The sequence below is a fragment of the Henckelia pumila genome, chromosome 1, assembly GCF_033568475.1.
Source record: "Henckelia pumila isolate YLH828 chromosome 1, ASM3356847v2, whole genome shotgun sequence".
NCBI lineage: Eukaryota > Viridiplantae > Streptophyta > Magnoliopsida > Lamiales > Gesneriaceae > Henckelia > Henckelia pumila.
Window position 1 is genome coordinate 106,485,378 of NC_133120.1, and position 18,200 is coordinate 106,503,577.

General features: G+C 37.7%; 1 protein-coding gene across 2 annotated transcripts; it reads left to right on the plus strand.

The window, feature by feature from the left end:
* Positions 1–6,037: 6,037 nt before the first annotated feature.
* LOC140885185 (monodehydroascorbate reductase, chloroplastic/mitochondrial) lies at positions 6,038–12,965 on the plus strand. 2 transcript variants are annotated; one of them, XM_073292141.1, is made up of 17 exons: positions 6,038–6,215; positions 6,304–6,488; positions 6,591–6,690; positions 7,461–7,538; positions 7,781–7,852; positions 8,339–8,457; positions 8,898–8,982; positions 9,073–9,162; positions 10,235–10,336; positions 10,739–10,828; positions 10,982–11,062; positions 11,381–11,452; positions 11,524–11,618; positions 11,687–11,775; positions 11,893–11,955; positions 12,045–12,085; positions 12,403–12,965. In XM_073292141.1, the coding sequence occupies exons 2-17, from the start codon at positions 6,319–6,321 to the stop codon at positions 12,532–12,534; spliced, it is 1,479 nt and encodes a 492-aa protein (XP_073148242.1). In that variant the 5' UTR covers positions 6,038–6,215; positions 6,304–6,318; the 3' UTR covers positions 12,535–12,965. The 2 variants fall into 2 exon arrangements, with proteins under 2 accessions (XP_073148242.1, XP_073148237.1); XM_073292136.1 differs by having other exon boundaries at positions 6,311–6,488.
* Positions 12,966–18,200: the final 5,235 nt, after the last annotated feature.

Sequence of the window (18,200 nt, forward strand, 5' to 3'; positions counted from 1 at the left end):
TATTAATATTAAGATTACTAGTTGCTTGTTCTTCTGGCTACCCGCTGGATCCCTCCCACATGATATTTCTACAAGTGATTTTTGTTTTGCTATAATCCAAGCATGCTAATATTTTACTTAGATTTTGGTGATTGAAGTTTCCACTTTCCAGTTTGGTTTGTAGTAAATTGTCGAGCTGTTTTTTGTTGGTGGCATTTGTCAAATTATATATATTTATTTTTTAAAAAAATTATTTAAGTTTTGGGCTTTTCCTTTTAAAATGGTAAATATAGGTATAATTAGGGGCGGGATCCGGTAGGCATGCATATAAAATATAAATAGCTGCTTCTTATAAATTTAAACAGCCCTCTTAGAAAGCCTATCACCATGCCCTTATATATACATGGTTGGAAAGTTCTGCTCTCTATGGTCCCATTCAAAATTAATGAAAATGCTTGAAATTTGCTCCTAACTGTTTATCCCAGGTGCGGCATTACGAGATAGAAACTATGGAAATTAAAGAATAAATAGACACCAAAATTTACGTGAAAAACCCCTAAAAATTATTAGGGTAAAAACTACGGGCAAGACCAAAAGATTCCACTATAATATTTGGAGAATTACAATCTCTCTCTGTGTTTCCAAAGAGACACTCACTCTCTTATACAGGAGAAAACCTATCTCACAAATATATATAGAAATACACTCAAATGTATTTGAATGCCAAATGTATTTGAATGCTTTACTGAAGAAATGAACTGGAGGATGGGATGCATTCTTCTGAAAGTAGGGAGCTCTATTTATAGATCCCCCTCCGCGCACAAACATCAGAAGGAAAATTCTCAATTGAATTTTCCTTCAATATTTATCGTACACATGTCTTCAAATGAATTGCCACCTATCATTATTAAAATGCCAACTTGCCTCATATTGACTTTTCAAAGGCCACCTTTCCCGACATTTCTCCCATTTGGAGATTTGATTGAGAATCAAACACATCTCCACACATTCTTTCAATCTTGCCATTCCCGCTGCTTATGTTCCTGCGAGGCCACTTGAGGATCTACACCATTCAAACTTCTCCGTGCTCACTGGCTTGGTCAGAATATCAGCTATGTTATCCTTCGTATGGATTTTCAGCATGTCCACACTTCCTTCCTCTACTACTTCCCGTACAAAGTGAAATTGTACTCCAATGTGTTTAGTCCTGGAATGAAAGGCTGGATTCCTTGCAATGTGCAAGGCACTCTGACTGTCACAAAACAGAGGAATCTTTTCTTGTTTGTGCCCAAGCTCCTCCAATAACCTTTTAATCCATATTGCTTCCTTGCAAGCTTGAGTAGCTGCCATGTATTCTGCTTCCGTTGTAGATAACGCCACAACTGTTTGCAGTTTTGAAACCCAGCTGACTGCACCTCTTGCAACTGTAAACACATAACCAGTAGTAGATTTTCTTTTATCTGGATCACCTGCGTAATCTGAATCAACATAGCCCCTGAGTGTAAAATCTGATCCTCCAAAACATAATGCAGCATCCGAGGTACCCTTAATGTATCTAAGGATCCTCTTAACCGTGCTCCAATGCTCTTGTCCAGGATTCGCCATATATCGACTGACTGCTCCCACTGCTTGTGCAATGTCTGGTCTTGTACAAATCATGGCGAACATTAAACTCCCCACTGCTGATGCATACGGTACTCGAGACATCTCCATCTTCTCTGCTTCACTGCTAGGACACATCTCAGAAGATAACTTGAAGCTAATAGGAAGAGGGGTTGAAACTGGCTTACTATCTTGCATGTTGAAGCGTTGCAAGACTTTCTTCAAATAATTTTTTTGGGAAAGCCAAATCTTCCTTTTACTTCTGTCTCGGTGAACTTGCATCCCTAGAATCTTGTTTGCTGGTCCCAAGTCCTTCATATCAAATTCCCTAGCCAACTGTGCCTTCAATTCTTGGACACGATCTTTGTTGGGACCTGCTACCAACATGTCATCCACGTACAACAGCAAAATGATATAATCATCATCACCAGACCTCTTGAAATACGTACAAGGATCTGCACTGAGTCTGTTGTACCCAAGGCTCATGATATAGGAATCAAATCTCTTGTACCAACACCTCGGCGCCTGTTTGAGACCGTACAGAGATTTGTTCAACCTGCAAACCAAGTTCTCTTTTCCCTTTTCTGCAAAACCTTCTGGCTGGAGCATATAGATTTCTTCTTCAAGATTGCCATGAAAAAATGCCGTTTTCACATCTAGCTGTTCTAGATGTAGGTCAAACACCGCACACAATGCCAATACTACCCTGACTGTTGAAAGTCGAACCACAGGACAAAATATCTCATTGAAGTCAATACCTTCTTTCTGAGCGTACCCTTTGACAACCAATCTTGCACGATACCGCTCCACTTGGTTATTTCCATCACGCTTGATCTTGTAGACCCATCTGTTACCGATAGCTTTCCTTCCTCGTGGTAGTGTAACAAGATCCCAAGTTTTGTTTCTGTCCAATGCTTCCAATTCTTCCTGCATCGCTGTCATCCACAGGGATACATCCGAGCTTTGAGTAGACTCATGGAAACTCGATGGCTCACCATCCTCTGTTAATAGATAATATGCAATGTTGCTTTCAGTGACATAATCTGAAAGCCAACCTGGTAGTCTTCTCTCTCGAGTTGACTGCCTCACTTTGGAAAACTCTGACTCAACTGGTTCTTGTACCTCGTGCTCTGGTACTGCTTCACAAGAAACTTGATCTTCGTCTGTCTTATTTTCTACCTGAATGATAGTAGTTTCTGAATTCTGTATGCCTTTGTCTCCCTTTACTTTATCTTCCTCGAAGATAACATCTCTGCTGATGATAAGCTTGTGGACAGTAGGATCCCACAAGCGAAACCCCTTTACTCCATCAGCATAGCCCAAGAAGATACACTTTCTGGATTTGGAATCCAACTTCGATCTTTCTTGTTCATTGTACATAACGTACACCGGACTTCCAAATGTATGTAACCGAGAATAATCAGCTGGCTTGCCAGTCCATACCTCCATCGGAGTCTTCAAATCAATCGCCACTGAAGGAGAACGATTGATGATATAAGAAGCGGTTTTGACTGCTTCTGCCCAAAATGGCTTTGGTAGACCCGCAGTACTCAAGATGGCCCTTGTTCTGTCCAACAAAGTTCTGTTCATCCGCTCTGCCACTCCATTTTGCTGAGGCGTGTAAGCCGTCGTGAACTGTCGTTTGATGCCCTCATGCTGACTGAATGCATCAAATTCATCACTGGTATATTCTCCTCCATTGTCCGTCCTCAAACACTTGATTTTCTTGTCAGAATCAAGTTCAACCCGCGCTTTGAAAACTTTGAAAACTTCGAAAACATCTGACTTCTTCTTGATTGGATACACCCAACATCTCCTAGAGAAATCATCAATAAACGAGACAAAGTATCTCGCTCCTCCTAGGGATACCATCGGTTCTTGCCAAACATTAGAATGAATCAGCTCCAATATTCCTTTGCTCTTGGCAGTAGACGTGCCAAGCTTTAATCTGTGTTGTTTACTGGTAACACAATGCTCACAAAAGGGTAGAGTCACTTTTGTAAGTCCTGGCAACAGCTTCCGTTCAGAGAGAATCTTCATTCCTCATTCTGACATATGTCCAAGCTTTCTATGCCACAACACTGTTGATTCTTCTCCCGAACCAATTGATGCAACAGCTAGTTCCGCCTCTTTGTGTGTTTTCCCCAACAATACATACAGATTTGCAGCAACCTTTTCCGCCTTCATAACCACAAGCGCGCCTTTCACAATTTTCATGATCCCTTTCTCAATATGAGTTTTGCACTCAATATCATCCAATTGCCCCAAAGACAAAAGATTCTTTGTCAGGCCCTTCACATGTCGTACCTCCTGTATGGTGCGAATAGTACCATCAAACATTTTGATTTTAATGGTACCGACCCCAGCGATTTCCAAGGCATGATCGTTTCCCATGAATACAGATCCTCCTGAGACTGGTTCATACTGGTCGAACCATTCTCTCCTTGACGTCATATGCCACGTCGCTCCTGAATCCATAATCCATGCATCACAAAATTTGTGTCTGCCTTCCGCAACCGTTGCTGCTTCGCTGAATAATATTTCACCACTTCCTGAAGTACTGGCCACATTTCCTTGAGATCCCTTTTCGATGCTCTTCGTACACTCTCTCTTGAAGTGCCCTTTACCGCCACATTTAAAACAGTAAATATTCTTCTTCTTACTTCTTGACTTTGATCTACCATATCTGTGGCTCCCACTGGAGTCACGCTCCGTCAATCTTCCTCTCGTTATCGGTAAAGCCTCTGCTTGCTTCGACGTTGCCAACCTATCTTCCTTGTTCCTTCGACGACTCTCTTCTCCAAGAACCGCAGTTAAGACATCGAAAGAACATTGTTGGTAACATTGATGATGAGCTGATCGTATGAATCTGGTAGACTCTGAAGTAGAAGCTCCGCACGTTCTTTTTCCTCTATTTTATGCCCCATAGAGGTTAGCCGGGAAAATAGAGTATTCAGTGTGTTGATATGTTCGGTCATCGATGAGGATTCCGCCATCCGAAGAGTATAAAGCTTTCTCTTTAGGAAAATTTTGTTGTGTAGTGACTTGACCTCGTACAATTTTGTCAGAGTATCCCAAATAACTCTTGCGCTTTTTATTTCCGAGATACTTGACAAAACTTCATCCGCTATCGCCAAGTGCAAATTGGCAACAGCATTGTGATTCATCTCATTCCACTTTTGATTGTCCATGACATCCGCCGGTCTATCTCCAATAGCTGCCAAGCAACGCTCCTTTGTTAGAATTGCTTGCACCTTCAATTTCCACAGCAAAAAATTGCTCCCATTGAACTTTTCTATCTCGTATTTTGCCGTCATCTTGACTACAATAATCCTGCCTTATAAAATCTCAAAAAATCTTTTCTGATGTGGAAGATCAGTCACAGCTGCAACCACAGAGCATACTCAGAATTTTAAGAAATTTTATGCCAAGACTCTGATACCACTTGTTGATCCCAGGTGCGGCATTACGAGATAGAAACTATGGAAATTAAAGAATAAATAGACACCAAAATTTACGTGAAAAACCCCTAAAAATTATTAGGGTAAAAACCACGGGCAAGACCAAAAAATTCCACTATAATATTTGAAGAATTACAATCTCTCTCTGTGTTTCCAAAGAGACACTCACTCTCTTATACAGGAGAAAACCTATCTCACAAATATATATAGAAATACACTCAAATGTATTTGAATGCCAAATGTATTTGAATGCTTTACTGAAGAAATGAACTGGAGGATGGGATGCATTCTTCTGAAAGTAGGGAGCTCTATTTATAGAGCCCCCTCCGCGCACAAACATCAGAAGGAAAATTCTCAATATTCAATATTTATCGTACACATGTCTTCAAATGAATTGCCACCTATCATTATTAAAATGCCAACTTGCCTCATATTGACTTTTCAAAGGCCACCTTTCCCCGACACTAACTCCTAAGGAACATCTTTCGAATTTTGAAAATTGTTTTTACACGATTTTAAGTTAGCGTTTGAGATTATTTTTAATAAACAATTTTGAGATTTTTCTTGACAATAGTGCTTCCTATAGTCTTAGAAGTAATCTCAAACCCTATCCAAGAACCCATATAAATTCTGTAAATTCTTCTTGTTTGTATATTGTGGGAGTGATTTAATTAGCAAGATAAGTTCGTTCCTCTAAAGTTTAGGCATGACTGCACGTCATACAAATATGTAGCTCAAGGAAGTTAATATCATATATGATAAATGTAAACTCCACAAGAGTCAAGATTCTAATTTTTGTAATTTATAAGTTGGCTAACAAATTTAAAATCAAGTTTAATTTTTATTTATTTTTATGTTGACTATATTTATATTTGTAATACTTCAATTTTTTTTTAAAAAAAAATTGTTATTGTTATATAGTATATAGTTAATAAAAAGAAATTTGTCAAACTTCCTTCAATGGTCACTTGTCACCTCTGTGGCTGCGCCACGCGACCAAGCGAACGTCTCTTTCACCCCGCCAATCGCCGTCGCCGTATCCGATCCGACTCTTCAAACTCCACAAGAGTCAAAGTTCAAATTCCATTATTGTTTCACTCTCTTTTACTGTCATTCTATGATATAAAAAAAAAAAACAATCACTATATAATTCTTGATTTCAGATGACCGCAGGTGCTCTCTCTCTCTCTCTTGCATTTAGTTCATTTTACTTTTCTGCACTTTGAATTAAGTTGTTTCTCATTCTTTTGGGTTGCCAAAGCTTGCAGCTCGTAGAATGCTGATGGCGAGTACATCCAATTTGATATCATTCAAGCACGGAATTTCGTTATGGTGTCCGCAATCAGGTTCAATCAGTCAAATTTCTCAGATTTCTTCAACTGGTTCCACGATTTGTCGGAGAAGATTCACGGTTTCGGCTTCCTCATTCGCCAACGATAATCGAGAGTAAGCTATTGGACTGCTGCAACTTCTTGATGTTGATTTTCTTTTTGAAGTTCTGTTTTGGAATTATTTATTTATTTTCTGGGTTTTGATCTGGGATTGCAGGTTTGTGATAGTTGGCGGTGGAAATGCTGCAGGCTATGCAGCTCGGACTTTTGTCGAGCACGGGATGGCTGATGGAAAGCTCTGCATTGTTTCCAAAGAGGTTGCTTTTTAGTCCCCGCGCATGTTTCTGCATCAAATCAACTTCATCTCTTACATTCAAATTTCATTCGATCGTGCTTACGAAGCGGCCTATTACCTTCCCTCAACCAAAATATATATTAAACAAATTGAAATTTATGTGGTGAGTTGTTTAGAACTGCAAGTTTCTCCCCCGAGATCTGTGGACATATCACCTCTAACCTGAAGTCCTTGGTCCACCACTTGGAGGTAGGCAATGAATGCTAGTAACCTCATTTGTTAAAAAAGTCTCGTGTACTATCTCATTTTGGATAAGTTGGAGAGATGTAGGATTCTACTAGGATTATCCTTAAAAGTTGAAACCTTTCTTTGCAATGTGTTTGGCTTTGGCACTATACTGAACATTGGATGCTGATATTTTCTTTGCATTTATGGTTCTCCAAGAAATGGATGAGTGATAAGTGATTATTCTGCTGCCACAGCAGCATGCTGTTGTCCGCACTTGTATAAACTAGATTCCACATTTATGAATTGGTGTTCGATTTGAAATCATGATGGTAGGAGTCGAAGGACTGATAGCAGGTGATCAAAGCATCTTCTAAAGATTTTTATGATTTAATTCAACTATTCAAGGAATACCAACAAATACACATTAGAAACTAGAATGACAGAAACTATGTTTTCTGTCCACGTTGCACATTATATGTCACATTTTTCTGGTATCTAATTTTGCATTGCTGATAGTGTGGTATTTGGTGGTGATGCTTCAATCAATTTTTTCTTTTATTACAGGCATATGCACCTTATGAGCGTCCAGCTTTGACGAAAGCTTACTTGTTCCCAACAGATAAAAAGCCAGCTCGTTTACCGGTGAGTATGATGTCATTGATCTTCTATTGCTAGCTTTAGCTTGCGTAAATTGTTCTAAAATCTGCTATTGATGCTTGTTTTGGACTCATGCTTTCACACGTGTTAGGCCGTGGTTTTCAAGTGTATATGGTACTTGAAATGCTAATTGGACTTTACAATGTCAGTGCCATTATTTTGTTGGCAACCATACATATAAAAATGTGGGGAATATCACGAGTGCATTTGGTGTTCTCGCATTTCAGGGTTTCCATACTTGTGTGGGCTCAGGGGGTGAAAGGCAGATACCTGAATGGTACAAGGAGAAAGGGATAGAGGTAACATATAATCTCTCCTCTTTCCTCTTCTTGCTTGTTGCATGATCTCAGTGTATTTATGGAAAATACACTTGAAATCTGAAAAAAAATGAGTTTACTTGGATTGTTATTTGTCTTTTTCAATATAATTGTGTTAAAGCTGCACGTTTTGAGTTTGTGATTAGCTGTTCTGATATTGAGTGTATCAGTTTCAACGTTGTATGCACATTTGAGCCCGTTATCGGGCTGTCAAGAAAAAAACATTTGTGATTTGAGCATATACTCACCATCTAAAGTTGATTCCAAACTTCATTCTACAAATGGTTTTAATTTCAGCTATATTTTTTTCAATGTGGATTATTTACTAGTGTGGTGGTTATGTTTAGTGTGATCAGCACATTTAGTAGATCATTTTTCTGAGCCTCTAATTTTGAATGACATCATTGTGGTGCAAGTGCAACTTGGTGATGTTCACTGTTGATACCTAAAACAATCATTTTCATACAGTTGCTGCTTGAGGATCCAGTGACAAACCTTGATATAGAGAAGCAAACATTAAAAACTGGTTCAGGAAAGCTGCTAAAATATGGATCACTTATAATCGCTACTGGTTGTACTTCCTCCAGGTATCGTTCAATTTCTCTGCAAAGACCTGAGTATAATCTTCCAACAAAGGTATTTGCTACCTTTATATTCCTTGAATTGTCATATACTCACTATTGAGTGTTTTGGACAACTGTGAAATGCGCTTCCAACTGAATGTTAACAGCAAAATAATGCTTGTACTTTGACATTCCTTGTTAACAGTAAAAATGTAAAAAATCAACTCTCATTAAATGCTCAGTGTATTGACAGAAATTTCACTCATGTAAAACAGGACTCTGACTTGGAGTAAGTTACTTTCTTTTCGATTTTTTACCCTACATATATACTTAGCTTGGTGTTGAACTTTTTTTGCTGCTGTAGGTTTTTAATCTTTGTTTTCTCTTCAACAACAGAACTTCACAATTTTTATTCCACATTGCTTATTAAAGATATATGAATGTGTGTTGTTCCTTGGATCCAGGTTTCCAGATAAAATTGGAGGAAACTTACCAGGCGTTCATTATATTCGGGATGTTGCAGATGCCAATTCACTAATATCATCTTTGGTAATTTTGAATTATTGTGATAACTATGGTTGGTGGTATTCAAGTTGGTCTTATTCATGGTTCATGATTAACTTTGGAATATCTGCTCAGGAAAAAGCAAAGAAAGTTGTAGTTGTTGGTGGTGGTTATATTGGCATGGAAGTAGCAGCAGCAGCAGTTGGGTGGAATCTTGATACTACTGTAAGCGAGCAACTTCTTCAATCTCTCAGCCATCATTTAACTAATAATATATGGGTGAAAGACTAAATATTACATTTAACAGCTCACAAATTTTTGTTCCATATGCCATTTGTGTCATCTAAAATTATTTTAATGTAATCATTTGTTTTCTAATAAATTTAATTATTATTCTTGTGGCCTTGCCTAAGAAGTGTTTACACTGAATGTGTTAGGATCTAAATCTCCTAACACGTTCAATTCTTCAAATATTAACTAACTGAAAAGGAAGACAGATTTATTAACATGTAATATGAAATATAGTCTGAGAAATATCCCAGCCAAGGATAAAATCCTTTTACAAGAAGAATGCATTCAGTCTCCTTGCCCCTAGCACAAGCTAGTAAGATCCCTAGCTCAAGCTAGTAAGAACAAAACACAATAATCATGAATGAATTCCCCGTATTCTACTTCTTTGCATTTTATTCAAGGTTACCCACAATCTAGATTGTTCCTAGATTTGTCTATTGGGCTTAGATCTCCCTGTTAGATTGAATCTGGCCCAATACGTAACAGAATGTGTGGGCGATATTTGTTATGTTGTGGAGAATGTTTTGATTCCTAGAAACTCTGACACACATAGGCAGATCATTTTTTAATTATTTCCACATTTTCACTGTCTCCTGTGCAATAAGTTTTTTATATTTAATTTTTCATCAAGTTAAAAAGAATTATATATATATATATTTATATTTATATATTATTTTAAGAAAGACCACACAAGACATTTTCAAATTTAAAATATTAACGTGATGTTAAAAGTATGGCATTATAGACTATATAGTATTTAAGGTAGAAAATATCTCTTTAGGGAAATAGAACCTGACATTCATCATATTCCCAATCCATTTTCTGAAAATCTTTCAGTTACACTGAAAACATAACCATAATCTTTGGTTCCTTAAAAGGAGTACGATATCTGTACTTTAGCTTGTTTAGGTTCTCTGAGTTCTACATGTCATTTACAGATTAATTTTAATTTGTGTTAATTACTAGTTATATCAAATTCTTCACCTGCGTTGTTTTTGGATGACAGATCATATTTCCTGAAGACCATCTTATGACAAGATTGTTTACTCCTTTTCTTGCGCAAAAGTATGAAGAACTGTATCAAGATTATGGTGTCAAATTTGTCAAGGTTGGTGCTATCACCCCTCTCCCCACTCCACCCGGACAGAAAGAACACTGAAAGAGAAATTAGGGAAGAGAGAAAAAAGGGTTGAAGAAAAGAAATTCACTTATTTATTTCCATGCATCAAAGGATAAGATGGCCATTATACAACCATACAACTATTATCTGTTTTAACCCATATGGAACCTTCCTTTAAATAGCCGTTTCATTTAACATTTTTCCTTCTTCCCTTTACAACCCCAATGTTCCTTTCCGTATGGAGCCACGATCGAACTACCAAAAGCTAGAAATCCGAGTAATTTCTTTTTTATTCAAAAGCTAGAATTTTGTGGTTCTTAATAGATTAGATTTAATTCATTGAAATTCCATCTAATAAAGGATAGCATTTGACAAAATTTATGCCTCCAGGGTGCTTCCATAAAGACTTTAGAAGCTGGTTCTGATGGACATGTGACTGGTGTTAAACTTGGGGATGATTCTATCATAGAAGCAGACACGGTAATCCAGAGAAATTGCTCTTTATTATTTATTTTTTAAGCTCCCTAACATATAAACTATAACTGTGGTGCATGACTGAAATTCTTTTTTCTTGATGGTTAAAATTAAAGGTGGAGAACGAAATATATTTAACCATTGTTCTTTGGCACACAGGTGGTTGTCGGCATTGGAGCGAAGCCAGCTGTCACTCCATTTGAAAGCGTTGGGTTAAATAACACTCTTGGTGGAATACAGGTACGATATGTTATTATTTTTGGGCATGTCCTTGTCTTGTTGGGGAAAAATTGCATGCTTGATTGAACTTCAACCTTGGGAACTCTTTTTCTGCTTGTGAGAAACGAAATATAACGAGAGCCATTTCCTGAACAAAACACAGCAGCTATGGAAGTTTCTCTAGCATTTACGTTTATGGTTTAAGGACCAGTATTAATTACCAACTAATGTAAATTATCTTTCACTAATTTGTGCCTTCTCCATTGACAATGTGATTCACAATTCCACTTGCTCAGCATGTAGAAAACAACATAACTTGCCGTGACATTTAAATCTCAGGTTGATGGTCTGTTTAGAACAAGTGTGCCGGGAATTTTTGCTATCGGGGATGTAGCAGCATTTCCCTTGAAGGTATGTCTTTGTGTCATCGATCGAACTGAGCTTTAATTTTACCGGATGAAATTGATGGGCTTTTCTTGTAGATTTACAACCGAAGTACTCGGGTTGAGCATGTTGATCATGCTCGTAAGTCTGCACAACATTGTGTTAAAGCACTACTAACTGCTCATACTGACACGTAAGGCAGATAAAAATCTCTCTGATTTTATTTAGAAAACTTCAGCTTGACCGCTTCATTTTTCTTAGGTATGACTACCTCCCGTATTTCTACTCGAGGGTGTTTGAATATGAAGGTAGTCAGAGGAAAGTATGGTGGCAGTTTTTTGGAGACAATGGTGAGCATACGTGTCGCTCTCTGTACATACTCCATGTTATCTCAAACTCCAAGTCTCCACAATTTTTTTTGCATGTTTGATTTTTGTGAGAATAACTTGTTTCATCGTTCTGTGCAGTTGGTGAGACTGTTGAAGTTGGGAAATTTGATCCAAAAGTTGCAACATTCTGGATAGACTCTGGTATTCCCCCTCTGCATCTGCGGATGCATAAAATAAGCATCAAGGGATTCCACTTTTGTAGAAGCTGACTGAACAGAATTTTTTTGCAGGTAAACTGAAAGGAGTTTTTCTTGAAAGTGGAAGCCCTGAGGTATAATTTCTTTCACTAACTAATAGACAAAATTTTATAGTGTATTTCTTTCATAGTTGAGATCTGCATTATAAATGCAATTATAATTAACACCTTGAACATCTGATCGTTCCTAGTAAAGTAATTTGGCTCGAATGGGACAAATTTAATGGACACTTTACATGTTCAAAATTTAAGAAATGCTCAATCTGATAGCACAGAAGTGAGATTTCTGATGACTTAATTCATCACGTGTGTAACAAAATTGTTACCCATGATATGTTGCCTGCTGTACTGTGTTCTGTTTGCAAGACTGATACCTCTCCGACCTGTTGCAGGAATTCAAACTACTTCCTGAACTTGCAAGAAAGCAGCCTTCGATCGAGAAAGCCAAGCTTCAAAGTGCTTCCTCAGTGGAGGAGGCATTGGAAATCGCCCGAGCTTCCTTGCAGGTTGAAGCTGCAGCGTAGTTTGTCGCTCCATTTGACTTGGGCATAGTTTCTTCTATAATTTCGAGCTTCCTTTTCTGGATGTATACCCAAAAAATAAAAGCATCACCGAGGATAATGGTGGAAGTACACGAGACTCTCTATGCGATATGAAAGTTGTCTTTGCGATGCCTGAATTTGCCAATTTATGTGGGCAATAGAGGTTGAGCAAAAGCGTGCTGCAAATGAAAAGCGAATTTTAGTGTGATACAGAGATTTTGCCATTCATAATTCAAAGGTAGAATCTGTAATAATCTCGGTGGCTTTGAGTAATTTTCAGCAGGAGATCGGGTGATTTTTTACTCTTTTAAGTTGGAGCTTTGAACCAGGCATGGGTATACGTATAAAGACTGAATAGTTGGAGAAAACTTCAAATTTCTTTTTGGGAAATTATGAGGGATGATTCTTGTTCACTCTTCGAAGGCATTTTCGCGTATGAATTTGGTCCTAGCTATAAATCCCATCCCCCCCCCCCCCCCCCCCCCCCCGTCTTTTTTTTTTTGCCATTAAAAAAAGAAGCATCACATTAATCTTTTGGAGTTCACTATCACGATTTATCACAATCTGAATTTTCAATTAGACGAAAATCATGTGGCGTAGTCTAACATGCCATGCTGGCATGCTCTAAAAGATATTATCTAGGACCGTTTAAGCGATTGCACCGTCTTAGTTTTTAATAAGGTTTTTTTTTATTTTCTTATTTTAAACTTTTTAAAAAAGATTATGATATATATGTCATTTGTATTGGATGAAAATGAAAAATATTCCAAAAAATTTGTGTTTAAATTTGATAAAGAAAAATTGTTAAAGAAATATTATGATTAACAAGAAATATTTAAGATAAGATTTTCGGCGCTAAACGGTAGGTTACCGCCTATCTACCACTTTTTAAAAGATCGCTCAAATGACATGTTCAAATTATTTTGCTCCATGTTATGTCATTTTTTTTTAAAAAATAAAATAAAATTGTTCAATCATCCATTTTAGACTGTTTTTTAAATTGTTTCAAATCAAATAATTTGTTTTTTTAGTGTGTTCAAATCAACTAATTTACAAAATGAATAGACGATTGATTTTATCTGGAAGACTATTCAAAGCAAAGTCACATATTTATTAATATGAAATATATTTGGTATAGACATTCAAAAGAAACCCAAAAAAAAAAAAAAAGGAAAAGATAGTTTTGGGTATAAAATTCTTAGGCATTTCGAAGACGGTTTTATTGACTGATTTTGATAATTTAACTTTCCCTAAAAAATAACATGGTAAAGTAACAAATACAATCTCGCTAAAACAACATATTTCAAAATATCTAACTAAGGATTATTATATGCTATACTTGGTGTACATCTCCTTCAATGATGTGGTTAAATTACAACCATTGGATTATCAATAAATATGTCAATTTTAATAAAATATAAGGATCACACATGATCTATAATGATATTGAAATAGGAAGAAAAACGCTTCCAATGTAGCATAGACTAACATGTGCATTAAACATTTACCTTTCCTCTTTAAAATAACGAAACTTGTAACTAGGGGTGTTCACGGTTCGGATAGCCGCCTGATCCGAACCGAAACCGAAAATTCGGTTTGAACCGAAAATCGAACCGAATTATCGGTTCGTTTTTTGGTTTTTGGATTTCCGGATTTTCGGGTTTTCGGTTTGGTTTGGACCGTTTGGCTTTCGGTTTGGATGTACAAGGTTCGATCCCTGGAAAGGGAAAAAACTCCCCTAGCCAGGTGGGGAGAAAACCATGAGTTAGAATATGGCTGAGCCATCCCAGAGCAAAGGCCAGATGGGCTAGAGCAGAGGGTGCGGGCCCAGTCCATTACATTTATCATCTAAACCGGTGTCAGATATTGATCCTTGATCTTTGATAGCCTTTTGTCATTCTTCATGCATTTCATAAATGTTACTCAAGTTTGAAATGCATTGACATTGTCGTATTTGAATATTTCGTACGTTTCGTTGTTTCATACTAAGTTTTATATTTACCGGTGTGTTCGAATGTTGCTTTGTTTTAGTGTGTGAATTGCAACAGATGATTCAGGGCCGAGTCATAGGAGGTCATGAGAGTTGGGAAGAGTTAGAAGTGATGCTTCGGGCTGAGTTGTAGCATGTTGTCAAAAACCTCCTTCTGAAACATGTTGAGTTTGTATATTATCCAACACATGCATTGTATAGATTTTGCATAGCCTAGATGTATATGGATTATGTTGAGTTTGATGTTAGATCATGTTTCTGGGTAAGTTTATAACTTGTTGTGGTTGTTGTATTTTCAAATTCTGAAGTTGGAACCATTTTGCATCTGAAAATTTCATGACAGTAGCAGCAAAATTATAGCAGAAAGTTGAGATTTCTGAAAGTCAGGGTCTTGCGTAGAAGCGTTCAATTTGGCGCAGAAGTGGAGCGAGGAAGGGAGTTGGGGAAATCCTCTACATGCGTCTGTGTGAGAAGAGGCGCAGAAGTGCCTCCTCTTGATAAAAAGCCAGCGCAGAAGCGCTGAATGTTGTGCTTCTGCGCGACATTTCCTTTCAGCGCAGAGGCGCTGAATTTGGTGCCTCTACGCTGATATGAAAAAAAAATTATTACTTGCTGTTGATTATTTTAAATGCCTTATTTATTTAATTATGGTATTATTAGTAGACGAACCCCGGGGTACCACATAACCTGCCTCAGAATTCACACCACAATCTTGATCAGTAAAATAACATAAATATTAAAACAAACTTGAAAAAAAATTGGCAAAGAAAATTAAACCTTATTGTCAGAGTTGCGAAATACAACAACTTTGGTGGTGTCATAAAAAAAACGAAACACATCCAGCAATACATCATATTTAAACTTCCCCTTTTGATCGCGAACCAAAAAATAAAGTATGCTCAGTCATCAAGTCAAAAAATGTTTAAAATTGAATGCGGGGTGTGTTCTCTTGGGAAACGATAAGACTTGCAAAGTTCAGAGGATATGAAATCTTATATCAGTAGGAAATCAAGCGGTCAATCTCCAAGGCAATGGTATAAAAAATTTGACCAATTCATGGGAAGGTGTTAGAACCTAATGGGGGGGGATTTAGGTTCTATTGGCAACTTTAGCAATTTAAAGCAATTATGCAAGTACGCAAGCGGAAGACTTAAGCAATCAAATAATAAGTAAAGTAAATAAATGTGTAATATAAATAAAGCAGTAAAAGGGATAAGAGATGTTTATGGAAGTTCGACGATAAATCGTCTACGTCTCCCCTTCTTGGTTAAGTCGATTAACCAAGGATCCACTAGCACTTCGAACGTCTTGGCCTTGATGGCTCCAAGGATAGCCTTACAACTTGGCACGATCACCGCACCGATACAACTCAACACTCTTGGCCTTAAGGGCTCTAAGGATAACCTCAACACTCGTAAAATACACTTGGCTTCACACACAAGTGTTTACAAAACCGAGCAACCAACTCACAAACTAACAACCCTCGATTTTACAACCCCGTATACAACTCGATATGTGAATATATTTTGAACACTCAAAAGGGGCTACAAATTGCTCAACAAATGGCTTGAATAATGCTTAAGAGGATTGAGAGACTTGAAGATGTTGGGATGGATTGAATGGCCTCGGAATGCCTCCTTTTATAGCTGAAATTTTGGCATCGATCGGAACTTCCGATCCCTACATCGGAGCTTTCGAAATTTGAAATTCTGAGACACGCGGGTGTACTGGATCGGAACGTCCGATCCACTTCGAAGCTTCCGATCGGCGCAATAAATATGGTGTCGGGCAAAAGTCTTCCAGACAAGATTATCAGGCGGCCGTTCAAGATCGGAACGTCCGATCACGTTCGGTGCTTCCGATCTGCTTCACTTCATTGCCTCCGATCTGCTTCCGAACAATATAATATTCCTTAGAAAATGATCGGACCTTCCGATCATAGATCGGAGCTTCCGAACCTGTTCTTCGTAGCTTTCGTTCTTCATTCCAAACAATATAAAACTCCCTGAAATAGATCGGAGCTTCCGAACCATGATCGGAGCTTCCGATCTACCCTTAGCTTCCAAAGATGCTTCTGATCATGATCGGAGGTTCCGATCTCCAATTGGAGCTTCCGATCCCGTAGCAGTATACTTCTTCGAATTTTGTTTCTGATCTTGAGTATGAATTTAGTCTTAATTCATCTTGAAAATTTTAAATCTGTAATAAGCTCAATGTAAATATTAGTAACATTTTAACCTAGTTTTGTTAATCATCAAAACATAGAGAAATAAGACTTGTTAATGCATTAAAAACATTAATCTCATAATTCGAGATTTATATGCGTTTAAGGCGTAACAATCTCCCCCTTTTTGATGATCACAAAACTTGGTTAAAAACAGGAGATAAAATATACGATAATCATAAAAAAATTTTATAAGCAACAGAGTTTAACGGATAAACAAATTTTATCAGATAAACAAATTTTATCCCAATTAATATTTTAACCATTAATTCTCCCCCTTTGTGATAAGCAAAAAGTAATGAAACATAGAATTAGTAAAAAAAAATACGCAACAATTTCATTATAATAATAATTTTTTTAATACAACGCAAGAAAAAAAATACAAATAAAATTAAAATAAAAATCTAAGAGTCATCATCATGCTGCGGAGGAGGGTAGCGAGCGGCGAAGTCATCAAATCGAGTCTCCAGAGAGGCAACTCTAGCAGTCAACTCGGTAAAATGATTGTGCATACTCGTCTCAATGCGATGAAGAGTCTCGAAAAGTCGGTCGCTAGGAAATTGGTTTATTGGTGTAGGAGGAACCTCAGGAGCCTGGAAAGGAAGATCACCAATGGTAGACGCAAAGGCCTCAAAACTGGAAGAGGATGGAATATCAGTGTTGGGCGGACCAGTCGAAAAACCTTTGGTTTGGATAGAGTGAGGAAGAGAGGAAAAGTCTCGATGAAAATCAGAAATAGGAGAAAATCTAGAAAAAGCTCGACTAGGATCATCAACCCATCGAGAATATACAGGATTCCAAGATAAATCCATCCTGATAATAGACTGATGGTTGATGATATGACTCGACTGGATTTCAAGAGAAGGGATCCCCTCAAAATCAATATCAAAACGACTCAAAATCTGGTTAATAAACCGGGCAAAAGGAAAGGAAACCTTTTTAGCCGTCGTTGCCGTGTGATGCATAGTCTGCATAACAAGGCGCGGAAGGTTAAAAGGTCGAGAGGAGATGATATGAAAAAGAATATACAAATCCAGATATTTGCAAGTGGAGAGGTCTCCACTGCGGGGAACTATGGATGTGGTGATGAGCTTTTGAATGATTTGGAAATCAGGACAAAGACTCTTGAGATGGATTCGATCGTCAGCAGCAGTGGCTTGACGACCGAGAATAGTAGTAAGAAAGAGATTACGATCAAAGTTTGGATCATTTTGTGGCCAAGTTTGGGAAAAGTATTCACCGGGTCCATTCCTGGGAAGATCAAACCAGGAGGACAGATCAGCAGAAGAAAAGATGATATGCCTACCTTGAACGATGGTGGCAATGGTGATATCACCATGCCCTAATTCGAGTTCAAGGTTTGCATAGAACTCGTGAATCAATGGAGGAAAGATTCGGTCGGGAACAAATGGCTGAAAAAAGGATTCCCAATGT